The sequence below is a fragment of the Jaculus jaculus genome, chromosome 12 (genome assembly GCF_020740685.1).
Source record: "Jaculus jaculus isolate mJacJac1 chromosome 12, mJacJac1.mat.Y.cur, whole genome shotgun sequence".
Taxonomy (NCBI): domain Eukaryota; kingdom Metazoa; phylum Chordata; class Mammalia; order Rodentia; family Dipodidae; genus Jaculus; species Jaculus jaculus.
Window position 1 is genome coordinate 44,197,328 of NC_059113.1, and position 21,004 is coordinate 44,218,331.

Sequence of the window (21,004 nt, forward strand, 5' to 3'; positions counted from 1 at the left end):
CAGTACCCCAGAGTAAATACAAATAACCTCACTGAGGAGGGCCCTCAGTGGAATGGGGGTGGATGAAAGAGGATAAAAGAGTATAATCTGTTTAAATAAAACAAAATTTAAAACTCTGGGTGTATGCTGTCTATAAATACATTAAAATATAAGTAGTTCATTTTGGGGAAAATATGCTAAGTAAAGAACAACTCTAAGCATTCTGCCAAACTGAGATGGAGTTCCTTTAGAGCCACAGTAAGCCTGCCTCATCTCCCTTCATCTTGCTGTAATGGTGAAGTCATTTTAGTAGGGAAAATGGCTGGAGCCTTGTTTTGTTTTTAGCTGATTAGTATTATAATCATTCCTAAGGGAAGCACCTCTCAATTAGATTCCAGAAGAATATTTATATAAATATGACTATAAAATTATGATTACATACTTTAACTTCTAAGATACAAAAAAAAATGGGAAGTAAAAAATGTTGGCATTGTCAAGTGAGTACTTTCTTGTCATGTCTTGATGGTCATTGACAATCATTGACTTGTTAGCAATTTTTTTTGGCATGATGTAAGTTTAACTGGGTTTTCATTGCTCTCTCTTCTGATGACAAGTTCCAAACACCGAAACCCATTCACATGAACTGACAGACCACTGCACTCTGCAAGGTATCCTAGCAACCAAATCCATCCATTAGTTAGAAAATGCAACTTTAGTGGAGAAGTCCTGCATCTCTTTTCGTCAACTGGTATGCTATTTTTAATATGATGATTATTTGTGGATGTATGGGTGCATGTGTCATGCCATGTGAGGACCTCCTGGCTGTGCCTTCTGTTTCCATATTCATTTTGTGATCACAGACAGAGGCATGTGCCATTTTGTGTCTGTATTTCCATGTATTGTGAGGAATTGAATTGAGTTCCATGGCTTACTGAACAGATGACTTTAACTGTTGAGCTATCTCCTCAGCCCAACCAGTATCTTTTCTAATAATGCAAATGTAGTATTACATTACAAAGTAAGTACAAATGATTATTATTTAAGTACTGTATCATTTTTTTCTTTATAATAGATAATTGATATGTATATAGGAGAGCCACACTCCCAAGATACATTGTAAGAATAAGAAAGTAATTAGAATCATACAGGATGGTCTGACAATTAGCCCACTCATCTGCACACTGGAGGGGGCATGGGGTTGTTCCCTGCTTGGCATCTAAGGACTACTTACTCTCATAATGGATGAGGAAGCCAACACTGGCCCGGCTGCTGTCAGTGGTGAAGAGCAGGTACATGTGGTTCCCTGTGCTAATGAGGAACTGTGGAGCCTGGGTGCCGTGATATTCTCCAATCAGTGGGGATGAGCTGGCTGGCCCATCCCTGACCTCCAGTGTATCATAATTGACTTCTGTCTGGAACCTGGGGAAAGCCATTCAGAGTCATGTTAGTTACAAACCCTTCAATATCATCATTTCTTAGTTAAAATCCTAAGTACATCCATAGCAGGTATGTAAAATAATGTGCACATACACACACGGATGTGTGCTAAAAATTGGAGATATATGTTATGCATGAATTGAATGTTTTCTGGAAGAAATGATACATTTTAAACTCTCTTCCATTTCCACTACTGTTTTATAAATCCACAGATTGTAAACAAGGTTATGATTCATCCCAAAGAAACATACTGTGAAGCAGGTACATTTTCTAAGGAAAGTACATGATATAAATAGATGGCAAACAGTAAGGAAGGAAGGAAGGAGGGAAAGAAGGAAGTAAGGAAAGGAGATGATAGATGACGGAAATATGATATAGATATAGGCAGATGATTGATAGATGCATAAATACAAAATGTTCAATTAGTAAAAAATAGATGATTACACACTTTCAAAACATTTTCCAGTCTTCTTTTAACATTTTATGGACACTGTAAAATAGGAACAATTTCTTAAAGAAGAAGGAATTCAAAGTGCATGACATTTAAATACCTTTCCCGAGAATCACCCTGTACATTTTTGACTCACACTAATTCTTTAGGGATCAACACTACCAAGTTGCTAGTTCTGAAACTCAATGACGCTGTAATGATTGGGAAAAGTTAGAACAGCTTCCAAAGTGTTTCTGGCTAATCTGGTCTGCAATTACATTTGTATAAAGTTACATCTACCCAGGGCCCCTTGAGCAATGCCAGGGCCATTCCAGACAACAAGATAATTTCCTAAATGGGCCCATCTTGTCCTTCAAGAGCTAACCTGGTTTCTATGTGCCTTATGTGGCTCTCAGGGAGCAGCTAAGGCACTGAACACTTCTGACTCACTCTATGACTGTGAGCCAGACTCTTCTCTGAAGCCAGGCCGCCATCCCCATGACAGACACTGAATATTGCTGATGAACATGGGGAGACATAGAAGTCACAGTTCCGTGTATACCTCAATGACAAGATGGCACTAAACCTCACTGAAGGATACTGCCCTGTTTATCATTAAGTTGCCAGTACTCTTATTAGCAAATCCACAATAATCCCAAGTTTTTTCAATTAACTGGAACCCTGAATACTCTTCTTCATAAAGAGGAATAGAAACAATCTTTGTCTAATAGAGTGAGACCAGAACAGGACCGCATCCTGCTACATTTGAGGACTGATGGTGCCGTGTTTGACTTCTACTATTCTAATACTTGCTCTAAGACACTATGATGTACAAAATATTTGAGTTTGAATTTCCTAAGCTTACTTATGCATGAAAATCATCACAATTGATATATTTGCAGTAAAGTTTTCCTGTCTATTTTTATTATAGACATCTCAGACTGATCAATTCACTTCTCACAGCTGTCAGATTTTCAGAACAATGTGGGAACTGCCATCTCTAATGCATTTAATGACTGGGTACTTGGCACACCTGCATGGGAATGTCATCAGCATCCAATTCAAATGTTGCATGCACAGACCCATCCTTGATGAGATTGCCAGCCACAGACCAAGGAAAAGCTAATATTATACCACGAAATCCATCTTTAAGGAGATGTGCATTGTATCTAAGGGCAAATGTCTAAAAATGGCAGAAATGTTAGGGCCTTAAAATGTAATTTACAAAATATCACACTGAAATAATACTGAGAAGATTGAACTGAAAAATACTATGCAAGAGTCTTTCTTCTGTCAACTGAAAATGGACTGCAGATAGATTGTTTCAAACAAGAATGGCATAACTATATTAGTGAAATGGTTTTAGTTTGATGTCATCCTGGGGTTCATGTACATTTCATTCAGTTTATCCCTGAACCACAAAGTAGGAGAATTAACAGGGATGCAAGTTAATTCATTGTATATTTTATTGTTTTATAAAACATGTATTTATTTATTTAAGGGAGGGAATGAATTGGTACACCAGGGCCTCCTGCCACTGCAAACGCCAGACTCATGCTCCACTTTGTGCACCTGACTTTTCATGGGTAGTAGAGAATGGAACCGGAGCTGTCTGGTTTTACAGGCAAGTGCCTTTAAGCACTGAGCCATCTCTCTACTACCTTTATTGAGTTTTTAAATGCTATTAAGATTATTGTCATCCAAGAAGTGTGAACAATCACTTCAAATAACAATAACTACTAAAGACAATACAACTCATAATTAAGAAATTTATAGTACCAGTATTATCAACAATGAGAAAATTCCTGAAACACAAGAAGTAAATATTTCAGTGATATCTTGAAACACTACAATATGCTGACTAGTAAAACTCAGAATACTATTTAGTCAAGTCATTCAGATTTAACCTGGAATATTGACCAAAGCTGCTTCCTTAGACTTCAAATGCACAGTCATACTTTTAGAAGTAGTTTTTAGTCATTAGCTTTATGTCAATGTTGAGGCAAACTGAAGATTGATTTAGCACAGCACTCAAATGCCATCTCGATTTTGCAGATAATTAAATACATTCTTACACAGCTAAGCCCATCAACATTCCAGGAACAGTTATATATGTGGATAATAGTGAGGCAAAGAATCCATTGCTTTAACCCTGCTGCAGACTCTGCTATCTTTCGCTACCTCCAGGTATGAATGGTCTTCTCAGAACAGGGGAGGTCTTTGCTATGCTGCCATGGAGGGTGCAGAAGGGACCATTAGGAAAGGAGCTGCTCCCCAAAGGGTCAAATAGCTAGTAAACCTAGTTCCCCTGAAGGTCTCAAATCCAGAATCCAAGGTAAGCCCTTGGAAGACTCAGAGCTAAGATCCAAGAGTACCCACAGGACATGGCACACAAGAAGAGCACTGACGATGCCAGGGCCTAGTCTATGCGCCATGAGTTTTCTGTGGGATTCACATTTACTTAAAATTGGATGTGTGGATGGTTCCATAGGTCCCAATAAAGAGGAAAAAGTTTGTATCTTACCTATCAAATGTTATTTTGATGGAATGACCTGGCTTTGCTTCAATGACCCATTCACAGTTTAAAGAATCCTTATAGTAACCAGGCCATCCTGGGGGCAAAATGACCCCACTAGATGCTGTCAGGTGTCCACCACAGGGAGCTGGAGAAAGATACACAAATATTTCAGCAAAAACTAAATCTAGGAAGAAAACTCAATAAAAGTGGAAATGTGAGTTACATATATACACATGCATACATACACGTTTGTGTGTGTGTGTGTGTGTATATATATATATATATATGTGTGTGTGTGTGTGTGTGTGTGTGTGTGTGTGTGTATATATGTATATATATATATGTGTGTGTGTGTGTGTGTGTGTGTGTGTGTGTGTGTATATATGTATATATATATATGTGTGTGTATATATATATATATATGTATATATATATATATATATATACACACACACACACACACACTGCAAAGATTATATTTGTATTGTTTCAATATTTTTACAAAACTTGAAGTCACTTATATTGTATTTATTACATAATACTTAAAAAAAACCTGACATATTTTCTGATATTTGTCTTTATCCTTTGTATGGAAATAGTTTGTTACCCATAACAGTCAGTGATAAGGAGACCTATGCAGAAAATAACAACCAGAGTCCTACTGATTCCAATATTTCTCTTGAAATTTTTCATGCTTCAAAGTCATTGATAATATGCCTGGCTAGAGCACTGTCTGCAAATAGAATTCCCCATGTCATTGACCTGAGTGTTGTGGGGGTGTAATTACATGTTCACAAAAGCTTCAAGACTACCCATTTATTGATATTATATAAAAGGTAAAATATAAAAATTATGTACTATAAATGTGTGATTTAGATAGATAAAAGTTCTACTCTTCTATTTTTGTCTTTCAGTGTATCAATTTCCCACTCACAGATAGTGTCCATAGTTCACTAAAGTGATGAACAATTTGTGAAATCATCTGGAATATCACTCTGCCCTCCAGCACAGATAGACATGGTAGTGACTGTGACCTGGATACACACATCCTCTTAAAATATCTGTGAACAAATATGAAGGATGGGGTGCGGAAGGACAGAATAGGGCAGCTCCAGCCACCGCATGCCTCCAGATGTCCTCTAGGAGTGCCATCTCCTCGTCTGGATTCTGGATCTGCTTAGACCGCCTACAAAGCATGGGTCTGGTCTTGAGTCCAAGCTTTCCAATGAAGAGAGAAAGAGAAATCCTCCATTTATATAACCATATCCTGTTTATTTAGTAAAAAGAAACACATGTGGATGGACATCTGGGATCAATAAGAATTAACAAAGAGAAAAATAATTTCTCATACCTTTAGTGCTCATGTTCTTTCTGTGAGTTATGAGTATATGTATTTATGTATGTTCTAAATTGGTATGCTATGGTTAATTTATGTTTTTTTAATGGCACATAAGCGGTATACACAGATGTTTTAAATAGTATCATTAGTACACATGTGCTTGTACCATCTTACCTCTCATATGGTAAGGTTTCAGGAGGCTTTTTTTGTCTTTCCTAAGGGCACATGGTCTCTTGGTCTATGAGTGTATGATGTCCTGCCTAAACAACTCCCATTGTTTTGAGATTTACATGTTTTTAACTTTGTTATTTTTATAGGTTTTTTAAAGCCTTTCATCAGCAAATGACTTTTTGGTCTTAGTACAATAGCTTGTAACATTCTAAAAACAAAGTTTATGGCTCAAAAGATAAGAACAGAAACATTGTGTGAAATTTTACAAATGTCACACACACCCGCACACACACATTTTGAATTGCAAAATTCTCCCCCTTGGCAAAAAATTTCCCCCATGTTTTTGTTCTTTGTAATAAATCGTTAACACTCAAAAAAAAAAAAAAAAGAACACTTCAACTTAATATGAATTTATACCATGAAACCATATATGTGTGTGTGTGTTGTATATACTCAATAGCATGGCAACAAAATGCTAGTTTTTCCCCATAATCTTGTCAATAATCCATATCATTACTACATTTTCTCATTGACACAGTTATGTCTGTGTTAATATGTAAAAAATAAATTTGATATTATACTTTTTAAAACTTGTATTTCTTTCATGTTTCAAAAGGAAGGCTTTTCTTAGCTCACTGTGCTTAGGCAATCATGACAGAGAGGATATGGATATTTTTGGATATATTTTTAAATTTTAATAATTGGAGGTAACACCTTTCTCTTTAAACTTCCTTCTTCTGGGTCTATTATATAGGCAACAAAGCATAAATATCAAGAGTAAAATTATGTATTGTTTTCATTAGTTATAGTATTAAAAGACAAATAGTTAACTACTGTCTCATGTCCTCACTCCTTTGATGAAGCCTGTGGCCACAAGAAGAAAACTTAGTCCATATTTGGAAAGAGTCATGAGATTTCACATAAACCTTAAAGTTTACGGGAATAGAAGCACTGTGGCAAAATAAAGGTTATACCTTATCAAAAGGAGAGTAGGCAGAGAGAAAAATACACTGTGAACACCTGACAGATGTGAAGATACATGCAGTCCACGGAACACCTAACTCAGTAGAGCAACAGGCCTCCTCTGGTTTCTTTTAGGGTTTCCAGAAGAAAGCCACCCACCATATGCTTGACCACACATTTTTAGCCTATAGACCTGAGAGAATTAATTTCCTTCATTTCAGCCATCTTGTGGTTCTTTGTGGCAGCTTAAGGAGATAACAGGATTTGTTTGAAGCTCCTTTGAAGATGGATTCAGGATCCATGTGGAAAAAAATACAAGGTTGTAGAGCACCAGCTCACCTTCACAGCGGGGAACAGCGGAGCTCCAGACCACATTCCCATCTTGTAGTATGCAGGTGATAGACTCAGATCCCTGGGTTTTCACAAAACCATCATCACAGTGGAAGGACACTGAGCTCCCTAGCAGAAACCTGTCACCAAAACGCCGTCCATTAATTGGAATCCCAGGGTCGTGGCACTCATTTTGACCAAATGCTAAAAGGGAGAAAAAAGAAAATAAGTAGAATAAAAGCATGACCCATTTGCATCAACAAGGAGGGTCCATTGGGAGGGGGTAGATCATGGATGAACCTAAACAATGGTACCAAACTGCCTGTATTTGCTGAAAAGAACTAATACATTAAATTAAAAAAATTAAAAAGTAAAAAAAATAAATAAATAAATGGAACAAGATGAGTCACACACTAAAAAAGGCCCAGATCATTCTCAGTGAACTTACCCAATCACAGAAAAAAAATCGACACATAGTCTCACTCAGCTACAACACCTAACCTGAACCTGCCCAAGATGCCTTACATACCAAGCAAGCACCTCATGGACAAGACAGTAAGATGGATGGGAGGGTGGGGAGGGAATCAAAGGGTGGAAAACAGTAATCTGGACCCAAGCGGCAATGGTACCATAAAATTCTACTTCCTAAAAGGCAGACCAAATGGCTGAACCTTCACTAGACCCTTACAGGAAACACCTGAACCACAAGACATTGGAAAGGGTAGGATCAAGACTGACCTAAATCTCCTACATCTTCCCTCCCTCCCTCTCCCCCTCTCCCCTCTATCTCTCTCCTCTCTAACTCTTGTATATTAGTTATCTTTTTCCTCAATTTAATAGTGGACACTGACCTGTAACCCCCACTTCCAGCTTGGGCCTACCATCCACAATGAGCTTTTGATCAGAGAAACCTACAAGGTTTCCCAAAACAATGACAGACTTCTGTCAGAGTACTTGAGGACCCACCAAAGGCCAGTGGTAAGACCCTATTGCTGAAGACTCCATACGCAGCTGACGCGTAAACTGGAATGACATGGCTGGAAGCCAGGAGAGAGTCAGTCCCCAGACAGTCAGCATGTCTAGTGCCAGAAGGTGCTACATAGGCGACTGGGGGAAATGACCAAGATCTGTCCAAGCAACACATTGTTTAACCTAAGTAGCAACAAATAACCGGATGTGATACCCACACAAGTGCAATAGTGGTACACAGCCAGGGTGAGGAATCAATTGCTCTTGAGTTGGCTAACTGATCCACTCAGTGGTACTAGACCCTTAGCTGGAGCTGGGAAACAAGTCAGAACCATACCCAAACACAAGCCCACTCTATAATATCAAGCTACCATCAATCACGGGGTATAAGAGGGCCTACACCTATCAAACTGTCTATCAAAAAAGTAAGTGTTATCTCAATTTTCCGGGTGCTAACTTACTCTCCGTTGGAGAATTTGCTTCTCTTTTCCAGATAGATGCAGATCCTAAGAAGAGAGCTGCCCCAACATACCTCAAAAGGGGCCCAACTGAAGCTAAGGGCAACTGGCGAAATAAGCAAGGGTGATGTTTTCCTGTGAACCGGATACCAGCACAAAGGGGAAGGAGATCAACACAGAGAAAAATCAACTCCTACCAAATCAGAGAGGCAAAGCCTCAGAGGCCCCCAACACCTCAGCACTGAAGCAGACCAAAAATGAACCCAACATGGCTCAGGGAAATCTTGCGGAAGAGGGGGCGGAAAGAATGTCAGAGTTACATGTTGGGTTATGATTTGCAGAGACATTTATCATACCAGTAACTGGGGGCTAACTCCACAATGCACGACCCATTTTCATTAACAAGGAGGGTCTAATGGGAGGGGGCAGATCACAGATGAGCCTAAATAATGGTACCAAACTATCTGTATTTACTGAAAAGAAAACTAATAAATTAAATTTTAAAAAAAAAGGCCCAAATATTAGTCCTATGTACCAAGAAAGAAGGAAATAGAATATACTTATAAAACAGGATTTAGTGAGGTCAAGAAATCCATTAAATCCTTGCTTTTAGGCTGTTGTATGACACAGGAGAGATATATGATAATCAAAGATGTTCACCTCTATTATAACATAGAAATATTGAGCTTATATCCAAGAAGTATTGTAATGCAAAATGAAATTATTACTGCCCAACTCTAAAGGTAAATGGGATGTAAATGATGGCTTAGGATTATTGATATTCACGTCATTATCTTCCATTTTTCTTCTACAATGCATTGCATAAAATGTTTTGCAAATGAGCAAACTGAGGCAAAACCAAATTAGATGTCAGATAAAAATTCATAAGATATCTTCAAGTACTGATATCCTTAGCTCTTAGAGGCATGTAGACATAAGAAATGATAACAGATGAATGAATAAAAGAATGAATAGATTGGTTAATGAGTAGATGGGTAGATAATGGTGAAAGAACAGATGGAAGCATTGTTAATGAAAACTAGATGTATAAGTGGATTGGTAAACAGGGAAGCATTGATATACAGATGGGAAGAGTGAATAAAGAATGAATGGATAATGAAGGATTATTGCATGGATGATTGAATGTGTGGATAGATGGATAATGAGGAATGAACAGAATCATGAATTATGTATCTATAAGAGGATAGATTGTAATCAAGGATGATGCAATAAAGATAAACTCAAGCATAATAGAAGTTGGATTGATAGATGAGTGAATGGATGAATGGATGGGGATGAATGCATGGATGAATGGATGTAAAATCAGACACAGAAGATATGTGAGCACTCCAGCCTCTACTGTAGGTATCTATGGCAATAACCCAAATACAATGATTTATTTTTTGTTTTTTTCAGGAATATACATAATTTTGCTAGACTCATCACATAATAAAGATTTCATAACTTCTTAGCAATCAGCCTACAGTTCCACCTTTATTTCATATGAATGCAATGGTAATTGAGTTTCTAGTTTAGCACTTGCTTACTGGTGTAGGTGATGTTGAAACCCCTGCCAGTAGTGGAGTGGTCAGATTGAAACTCCAGGCGTACTATGTGTCCACTGCTGGCCAGCTGTGCTGGGACCTCATTGCCAGAAAATGTCCCAAGGACAGTTATGTCAGAAATCCCATCATCTTTGACAGCAAGGAAGTCAAACTGAGGTTCCACATCAAAGTCATTGAAGATGAGGTGAATTCTACTTCCAGGCTCAGATATGATCAACCAAACACAATTCATGTTGTTGCCATATTCCTCTGGATAATTTGGGGAGAGGATTATGCCAGATGATGCCGTGAAGTTGAAGAAACATGAAACTGTTGGGACAAGAAAGTATTTTCAAGTGGTTTTTCACAGAGCAAAGAACTGGCAAACAACCCAACAGCTAGAACAGACCTACAGTAGTTAACACGGCCCAATGTTTTAAAAATTGCTGATAGCAGAAATCAGTGTTTTGTTTGTTTTTTTTTTTTTAATTTCAAATTGTACATAGAGCACTTAGCCATATAGCACAAGTAGAGCTTAGTGGTGAATTAATATAGAAATGTACTAAAAGTAGTCCTATCACATTTGCTAAAAGCATATCAAATATGATCAAAAGATCATAACTGTCTGCCTTCCAAAGAACAATTCTAATAATGGAAGGCTACTCTGTCATGGGAACTATTCAGACATCACCAAGTTAATTTTTAGTTTAGATTTTACATTTTACATTAAAATGTATTTTTCAAGTGGTTTAATTTTGGCTTTGGTTACTGAGTATCATGCTTAATCTTTGGTTGTCAACTTGACGGGATTTAGAATCACTATGAAAACAAATCTCTAATCACAACTATGAGGGATTTCCTAGATTAGATTAGTCGAGGTGGGAGGCCCTACTCTAATTATGCATGGGCTGGCTGTGGGAAACACAATAAACTACTTGAGGGATGGTGAAATGGCTTAGCAGTTAGGGCACTTGCCTACAAAGCCTAATGACCCAGGTTCAATTTCCCCAGTACCCACTTAATGTCAGATGTACAATGTGGTACATGATTCTGGAGTTTGTTTGCAGTGGCTAGAGGGGTCTGCCTCTAGCCTATTCTCTCAATTTTCTCCTCTTTCTCTCTCTCTTTGCAGACAAACAAATGCAATATAAAAAAGTTAAAAATGAGAAAGCTAGCAGATTATTCAGCAGTCATCTCTTGCCCAGCTTCCTCCCTGCTGATGGACCAGTGTGATGCAATTCTGTGCACCTGCTTTCTTTGAAGATGGACTCTTGCACTATGTGTAGGAGGCATTAAACACTTTTCCTTATATTGTCAGGTATTGCAAGAAGAAAATGAGCAACACAGGGTTGAACCTGAGTGATAGACAACTGATACAAGCAGACTGTAGTCCAGCAACAAAGTACAAAAAAGATGTTGTAAAACTCACTTTTAATGATGTTAAAAACCTCAGGCATAGGCATTTTCTTGAGGTGAAGGGAAGCTATACTTGCTCCAGCCATGGTTTGCTTGTTACTCTACCTGATTCCATATGCAGTTTCCATCCATTGCCATATTTATCTACAAGTAAAACTCTAGTTTAAAGTGGCTTTAACATTACTTGTTTTATTTTATTTTATTTTTATTTATGAGAGAGAGAGAGAGAGAAAGAGAGAGAGAAAGAGAGAGAATGGATGTGTCAGGGCCTCTAGCCTCTGCAAATTAACTCCGGATGCATGTATTACCATATACATCTGGCTTATATGGGTCCTAGGGAATTGAACATTGTTTGGGCAATGCCTGAATCACTAAGCCATTTCTCTAGCCCTGACATTACTTCTGATGACTTACTTGAAATGAATTCCAAACCATCATTGTGTCCTGACTCACATAGGTGACCAGCCTGTGTTCAAGGTGCAATCTAAGGAAGTCAAGCCCCTGTCTGATGTAAAATAACATATGGTAGTGGAAATCTCATTATTTCTAGTGTAACCTGCTCCAGGGTAGAAAGTTCTCACTTCTGGGAGTTATATAATTAAAAAAAAACTTAGATGTTGTATAGTGGGCTTGGAGACTACACAGTTGGCTAGGGATAGGCTGATGTTCTGAGAGTTCAACCTTATCTAGAAGATAGGATCAGCTTATATCTGCTTTTAGCTGAGTGAGGATGCAAAAGTGTTAGTGTCTAAGAAATGCTGTATAGAGCTATCCCCAGAATTACTTCCCAGGGGACCTTCCTTGCTGCCCCATGGCCCTGCAGAGCAGTACTCACACACACAGCTGGGTTTGTTGCCAGACCACTGGTTGTTTTGTTGACAGGTGATTACTCTCTCTCCAACCAGCTCAAAGGCTGCCTGGCATTCAAAAGTGAGCGTGTCCCCATGAAGGAAACTGCTGCCTGTCCGCTTCCCATAGGCTGGGATGCCAGGATCCCCACATCCTCCCTTCTCAATTTCTGCAAAAGAGGAAAAACAAGTTAGCAGAACCCATCAGTGAACAAATGAAGGAGTGACTTCCTTCTAATCATTGTTTTTGTAATTTTAAAAAAATACAGTTTTCATTTACTTACAAAAGCCAAAGCAAAATTTTAATTTGAACTGAGAGAAAGGTATGTAATCTATTGTCTTCTGAGGGACACAAGGCCACCAGATGAGCTGATAAGGCAAACACTGGAATTACTTGATGCATCTTCAATGTGTTTTGAGCTCTCTGTCTGCAATTGCTGCTTAGACATAAACACTAATTTGGTTTTAATCTATATGCTTTTGACTATAAGCAACACAAGTAAGATTACTCATTCCCCCAGGATACTTAAATCAATATAATCTATTTGAATGTTCCTCTCCTTGAATGAATGTTCAGACTCATTTGTGAAGCAGAATGAATGGATTTACAATCTTCCACTGAGGTAGAGAACATATATAGTCAAACCTCCCTCATTAAAACTCACTGTAATGAAGTCAGGATGCAAGCACATCAGACCTATGAGGAGCTGCAAACATTGATTAGTCTCCAGTGGTAATGATCTAGAATATTATCAACTACATTATGCTATTTATTTACTCATTTACAGCTATGTTTTAAATTATCATACCAAGGGACTCAAAATAATCAGAATCATATTTTAATTAATTTATTACATGTGTGTGTGTGCACAAGCACACATGGGTATGGCTATGTCAGGGTCTCTTCCTGCTGCAAACAAATGCCTGTCTTTCTTTATGTAGGTTGCTTAGAAATTTAACCTGGCATGATGGGCTTTGCATCCAAATATATTTAACCAGTGTGCCACCTCCCTAGCCCCTCCCCTTGAAAACCAGTTTTGAGACATCCTATTTTAGCTGATGTGGATGTTTGGTAACCAAGACACAATCCTTGCTATCATGGGTTTACATCCTATGGAGTGACATGAAGCAATCACCCTATGTATGGAGATTCCAACAGGGATGGAAAATGTGGAAGAATGCAGAGAATAAGAGATGGATGGAGGGAAAGGCAGGAAGAGCAAATGACCTGAAGGAAACATGAATGGTCTAAGAAGCATAATCAGAGGGGCCAACAGGACAAGAGACAGGTGGGCAGAAGTGCTAGGAGAGGCACAGGGCCTGGGCAGCCCCTGAAGCTGGCACTGAACAATATGGGAAGAAAAGTTTCAGAGGACAGATGAGACATGGAAGTCATCAGACTGCAGGTTTTAAGAATCTCACTATAGGAAGAAGGAGACTTGTAACAAATACAGAATGGCTCCGATAGATAAATATTTCAAAAATACATCCATGGAGTTGAGGTATAAAGTCCTCGCTTCTGGGGATTATATAATTAAAAAATGTCTATGTTGTATAGTTGGCTTGAAGACTACACAAAAGTTGGCTAAGGATAGGCTAGTGTTCTGAGAGTCCAGGACTCTGGGAGTTCAGCCAGAAATATTGTTTCTGGGGTGGGGCAGGGGGCTCAGTCCCAGCTAAATGTTTCTAATTTTTCTCTATCATCAGCTTGCCAGCTCACCTTGTTCTTCCCCAATTTAGTAGCCCAAGGCAAAAAAAAAAAAAAAGTTTACTTTCTACTAAACTTTCAATAGACAATCAGCCTAGTATACTCTCAATTATAGAAGGAGACAGCTCCAACGTAAAACCTCTGAATCCAGTCCTCATTTGAGTTTTTCACTTTGGGGGCTCCTCTTCATATTAATGGATGCTTTCTTGTTTCTCTGATGTATCTGCCTGTGTTATATCTCTGAATCATGTTTAATGAAGCCTGTTGTATACATTATTCATTCCAGCCTTGTGGATTGTCACATAGGGCTCAGAAAGATTATGTTTCTCCACCATCTGGGCAAGGACCTGCTCTGACACAACTGATCAAGAAAAGGGTTGATTGTTCACCACTTTCAGAGTTTCATCTGCTTTATTTTTAGGTCTTTAGAGGTTTTTAATATTATGTTAATTTTATTATTTGAGACAAAGTGTCATGTTGCCTAGGCTGGTTTCAAATTCACCAAGTTGCTAAGGATGACCTTGAGTGTATGATCTCCTTGCCTCTGTTGTTTCAGTGCTGCCATTCAGTGCACCACTGTACGTGGTTTATGTGGTGCCAGGGATTGAGCTCAGGGCGCATGCATGCGAGTCAAGTGATCTACCAACTGAGCTGCCGCCCTAGCCCCAGGTCTTCAGGTTCATTCATGTGTTTACTCATGGAGTTGATTTTCATTTGAATTTTCTTCCAAAATTCTTCATGGGCTTACAATTTACTAACTTGCAGATGCCAAAGGAAAATTTAAATTTATATTTTACTAGAAGTGACTAAGATTTGAATATTGCATATGCCCCTGGCACTGGTGGTGAGATATGTTCTCCAACATAGTTAATTCAAGAGGAAATGAATTCTCTAGAAGTGATTAGGGCATAAAGAGGGGTTAATGGGGATGTTATAGTACTGGATTAGTTACCCTGACAGTTGTTTGTTTACAAAGTGATTTTTTTTTTTTTTGGATGTTTTTCCCAGGCTCACAAGACCTTCCTCTTTTCTGTGTGTTAGAGTATGGCACAAGACCTAATCATATTCCCAGTGTTCAGAACTGTTTTGTTCTTTACTAAGATCTTTACTTGGTTCTCTTACAACAAAATAAAGCAGTTGATGAGCACTCTGTAAACAAGCTCCCTTTTTTCAAGATTTGTATAAAAGAAAATTAAAATTGTGTTTCCTGGTTCTCCTAGGACAATGTGCTGCAGAGACTCAGACTGATTCACTCATGGCACTGTCTTCTCAAGTGGAGAAACATCCTCTGAGTGTGAATATTATAGAAATTAACCAGCTTATAACATTGGAGGGGCATTAAAACTTTCCAGACATTGGAAATGGTCATAGCCTGCAGAATTTAGGCCCAACAGGAAACACTCAACTGAGGGAGCTAGTGGAAGTCAATGTCTCTTGGATACGTCATTCCTAGGCTTTCTACACTGCAAGGACTACTCACATCACCAGCTCTGAGCCTGCAGGCATGCTGCCCCACACCTGAGATAGTCAAAGAAAGTTGCAAAGTTGCAGAGAACTATTCTCCTTCAGCATGGGCTTTGTAGTTTACCCTTGAATTCAAGGAGAACAGAGATGGAACAGGATTCCCTACATTTCAGGCATGGGGTATCTAAGCACAATCAGTCCACTCAGACTCCTGTGTAGCTCATGAATGGTAAGAGCTGCAGGTGGAGGCTGGGTGCACCAGGATTGATCTGAATACCCACATCTTGTCTGAAATCCATTGGGCCTTGGCTGTAAGAAATGAACAATATAACTCCCAGGAAGTACCCAGAAGGGATTGCTAGATATATTAGCCACCACTAAGATTATTATTAGCAAAACCTAGATGTGGCTTTCTTTATCTGTGATGTCTAAGTGATGATTTCTTTCTTTAAGAAAATATTTATTTCATTTATTTGAGAGAAGAGAGAGAGAGAGGAGAGAGAGAGAGAGAGAGAGAGAGCATGAGTGAGTGCACCAGGGCCTCATTCTGCTTAAGGTGAACTCCAGATGCATGTGCCACTTTGTACATCAGATTTACACGGACACCATGGAATTGAATCCAGGTTTGTAGGCTTTGTAAGCAATATCTTTAATTGCTGATCCATCTCCTTAGCTCCTGATGACTTCTTATATAGATGTTGTTGGCTGTGGTGTTTTGAATTGTATTATTTTTTATTGTTATTAAAATGTTTTATTTATTTAGTTAGTTATTTCAGAGAAAGAGAGAAAAAGCCAGAGAGAGAACGAGTGTGTCAGGGCCTCTAACCACTACAAGCAAACTCCAGATGCATGTGCCCACTTGTGCATCTTGCTTTACCTGGGTACTGGGGAACTGAACCTGAATCCTATGACTTTGCAAGCCAGCACCTTAACTACTAAGTCATCTCTCCATCCCTGGATTATATTATTGTACATATCAAATCAGAGGTATCAATTTGAAGAACATTTAGAAACACAGTGAGTGTAGACACACCAAGCATGCAGTCAATGGCCCCTTTGCCTGTCATATTGAGTCAGAAGATCTTAAGTCAGTTGCTTCCACCAAAAGCTTAGAGGTTCCTTTTATAGGTACAAAGCTGCTGACACCTGGGCAGAACTTCTGTGTGTCATACTTTTTTAAAACAATAGATGTGGCCAGGTAGGAAGATCTCTGTGAGTTTGAGGTTAGACTGAGACTACAGAGTGAATGCCAAATCAGCCCAGACTAAAGGGAGGCAAAAAAAAAAAAAATAGCTATAGACTAGCAATGTGTGGTATCAAATGATTCAATTCTCCAGCCACACTGGGAGATTACTCAATAGCTATGTGAGTATAATTTCACTAAGAGATTTGGGGAATAGATTTTGTATTTCTGATACTTTCAAGATAACCATACAAACTTTCCTCAAAATAATATAAAAAAAAATAACTGTTCATTTGAGGGATATATTGCCCTCATGTTATTTGTCTTATATATATAATTTTACTTACACACACACACACACACACACACACACACACACACACACATATGGAGAGAGAGAGAGAGACATAGAGATATATAGAAAGAATATATTTTGATCCTATCTAGTATCCTTTCTTAACCCCCTATTTTTTCCTTCTGCTTTCCAGCTAGACCAATTACTACTTACATGTCTTGTTTTGTAAACCACTGAGTTACTATATAATGGTTGGCATGATCGGAGGTGAGGGATAGTTTCTGGAATATGAGTAACTTAACAGAGGTTGCACCAACGAAGAACATGACTCCTCTTCTCCCAGCTATTATGAACTGCCATGAGCTGGATAAATGGCTTAGCAGTTAACATATTCGCCTGCAAAGCCTAAGGACCCAGGTTCAGTTCTCCCATACCCATGTAAGCCAGATGCACAAGGTGGTACACATGTGTGGAATTTGTTTTCAGTGGCTGAGGTACCTGGTACATGCATGCATTATCTCTCTCTCTTTCTTTATCTCTCAAATAAATGAATAAAATAAAATAAATCTATTAACTGTTAATAGTTCTTCTGGGAGGAGAGGCCTTTCATGAACCCTCTTCCATCCATGAAGGAAAACTAAAGGGCTTAATCTTGTGCAGAAAACCATAGCTTCTGTGAGTTCATTAAGTCCATAGATTAGTGATGCTCTCAGCTTTGATCATATTAGTTTCTTTTGGCAGTGTACAAAAATTAACGAAGAGATGTGCAGCTGGTGAAAGTGGTGTGAATAAGTGACTTTTAAGTGTTCAGTCATAAATAAAACATCTATACCACCCTCTCCAAGGCTTAAGAAACCTTTGAGAAACAGGGGAAGGAAGAAATGTAAGAGTTGATAGATGGGGACGAATGTTGTAGGATCTTATTAACTATATTTTTCCTGATTGTATTGTCTTCAAAAGTCTACATAAAAATATATAGGGGATTGGCTGGAATCTTAGAGTAGTATCGATTTAAAAGTTTGGGGTGGCTAAGAAAGGCTTGGCCCTCTCTGTTGTATAATAAAGCACTGAATTTAGAAAAGAAAAAAAAAAGAGTACTAGATCACTGGGTGTGGTAGATCATACCTTTAACCCCAGCACTCAGGAGGCAAAGGTAGGAGGTTTGCTCTAAGTTGGAGGCCAGCCTAGGACCAGGACTACAGAGTGAGATTCAGATCAACCTAGCTCTAGATCTAGAGATCCAACCTCAGAAAAAAATAAAAATACAAGAAGAATAGAAGTTGAATCCCATTGTGCCGACATGGATGCAGTCCATCAATTCTATGCATACAGACCAAATGTAAGATGGAAAAGATGACCTTGAGATGTTCTCTTGGAAACAAATATGTTTTCAAATAATGTAAAAATTTAAAAGCCCTAGAGACATGAAATCTCATCAAAGTACAATTTCTGAATTATCAGCCTAGAGCTGCAATTGGTGAATGATGGGCCTCAGGGCAAAGAGATTTCTTCAGCATCTTCTGACATGATTCTCTTGGCTGCTGTAACTACTTATGCATAAGTCCACTGGGGCCTTAGTGATGACCCCATGGATGTTGTTTTGATAATAACCTTTAGAAGTACCAAAAGTATGTTCTGCTTTCAATGAATTGATCTTGAATATTTGAGGCATCTTTGAAGATGATAAGAGCTTTCCTATAAAAATGTTTATTAGGATGATATTCTAATAAACCTCCATCTCTAATAATTTTTATATGATACTTTGTACTCTACCCACTAATGTTTAGATGATAAAACAGTAATTCAACCCACTGTTTGCTCTCTTGATAGAGCTGGGTCTTTTAAAAAAATACAATGTGAGATAGGTACACAAGTAAGTCAAAGTCATATATGCACAAATGAGTTTGTCCAGGGGAATTCCTACTTCTCACACTCTAATATGAGTTCTTACAGGGAGTTAGATCTTTTCATAAATGCAATGGCACTCCTGGAAAAAATACTAGAAAATGTATTAGGAGACCATCAAAATAGATGGTTGAATCTCTGAGAGATGCCATTAAGACATTATGACTTGTATGAGCTTGTGGATTATTTGACAGACTCTTATCTTCAAAAGGTATTTCTATTTTACTTAAACCCATAACTCTGATCCGTGACAGTTCAGTTGCTCCTTTTGGTCCTTACCACATGTCAGGGCATAAAGTGACATTGTGAGGCAAGTCATTTCTGAAAAACAAATTGTTGTTCATGTTGCCATATAGGCTGTCGCCTCTCATGACCACACCTTTAGCACTTTACAGTAGAGGCTTTGGTGAATGAAGCCTGTTTTATGGGGATCCGCCCACTTTGTGTTCCTCATCACATTCTGTTATTCGTTTGTTTGCATGTAGTGTGTGTATTGGTGGGGTGGGCACATGTGTGTGTGTGTGTGTGTGTGTGTGTGTGTGTGTGTGTGTACCAGAGATATACATTGGGTGTCTTCCTCAGTATCTCTCCACAATGCATTTTGAGACATAGTCTAACACTTAACCTGGAGATCATTAATTCAGTCAATCAAGTTAGCAAGCAAACTCTATCGTCCTATTTCCACTTCATAAGCACTGGGATAACAGGCATGCCCAGCTTTTCATGTGGTTTCTGAGAAGTTGGATTCAGTTGTTCATGCTTGCACAGCAAGTACATTACCAATGGTGTCATCTTCCAGCTCATGGTTTGACTCCCATCTACCTTCTGATTAAACCTCTAGGAAGCCATCTAGCTGTCTTAATCCAAGCCTCAACTACCAGTTGAGATTCAAATCCATCAGCATGAATTGTTCAAATGTCTTAAGTTTGAGGCCACCATGACTGGCCTTCCACATGAGAGGCCACTGAAGTGAACTGGGGAATCCAGACACTTCATGCTGCCATGCTTGCTCTCTCTTCATCTTCCTCCTGTGCAAGCTCCACTTTCCTCTGTGAACTGACATTCCCTCAAAAGTGCACATCTGGAAAGTTTTCCAACTCCAGATTACAGACCTTCATGATAGTGAAGCATGGTGGCAAGAGCTTGAGAAAGCTGGTCACATTCAGTTCACAGTGAGGAAGCAGAGAGTGGCAGTTTCTGGTATTCAGCTAGCTCTCTCCTTTTCATACAGTCCAGGACCCCAACCCATACACTGGGACTGCCTACACGTAAGGTGGGTCTTCCCATCTCAATTAACCTAGTCAAAGCAGTACCACATGGACATTCCTAGAGGACAACTTAATCTAGATAATCCCTCAAGGGTACCCTGAGGCTAATTTCCTAGGTGATTCTAAATCTTGTCAAGTTGACAACCAATATAAACCATCAGAGTATCTTTCATGGCACCAGGAGCAATTTGGTTTTTTGATATCAGTACATACATACATTCTAGATATTCAGCCACACCCCCCACCACCAACCAGATCCCAGTTCTCTGAAAAAGTTTAGGTCAGTGACAGATATCTTAATGCATTATTTTGTCAAATTTCAGGGTCAGAAGCATGATTAAACTGGAAAGTCCCTGTCCTGAAGGAACCTATTGTCTAGGATAGACAGCATACATGGTGGCCAGGCAGGTAAACAAGAGGAGATTGCTGCTCCTCACACCTGGGAGCTACCAGGCTATGTGCAGGGGATGAGCAGCTGCCCCACTTCTTTTATTCACAGAAGTTTCCTTAGAAATTCATCATACTTATTTTTAAATTAGTTTTGTACTCATCGTATACAGTCAAGTTGGTACCATTGTTAACCTCCTCCCTGCCCTCCCCCTTCGCAGGGACCCTCCTCTTTGGGGAATATGGGTTGTGCATTGTGGGTTTAGCCATCAGTTATGGGTAGGAAGCAATGTCTCTGTATATTATGACCCAATGTGTGGCTCTGACATTCTTTCTTCCCCCTCTTCCACCCATTTCCCTGAGCCATGTTGAGTTCATTTTAGGTCTGCTTG

General features: G+C 38.9%; 1 protein-coding gene across 4 annotated transcripts in view; it reads right to left on the reverse strand.

Moving 5' to 3' along the window:
• The window catches only part of Csmd1 (CUB and Sushi multiple domains 1), a 1,843,561-nt gene that overhangs the window by 327,904 nt on the left and 1,494,653 nt on the right, over positions 1–21,004 (reverse strand). For all 4 annotated transcript variants that reach the window (XM_045131039.1, XM_045131041.1, XM_045131040.1 and 1 more), the window contains 5 exons: positions 12,390–12,572; positions 10,142–10,468; positions 7,177–7,371; positions 4,371–4,509; positions 1,211–1,398 (listed from right to left, as the gene is read on the reverse strand). In XM_045131039.1, the coding sequence (XP_044986974.1) occupies positions 1,211–1,398; positions 4,371–4,509; positions 7,177–7,371; positions 10,142–10,468; positions 12,390–12,572 (1,032 nt within the window). The remainder of the gene's footprint in view (positions 1–1,210; positions 1,399–4,370; positions 4,510–7,176; positions 7,372–10,141; positions 10,469–12,389; positions 12,573–21,004) is intronic.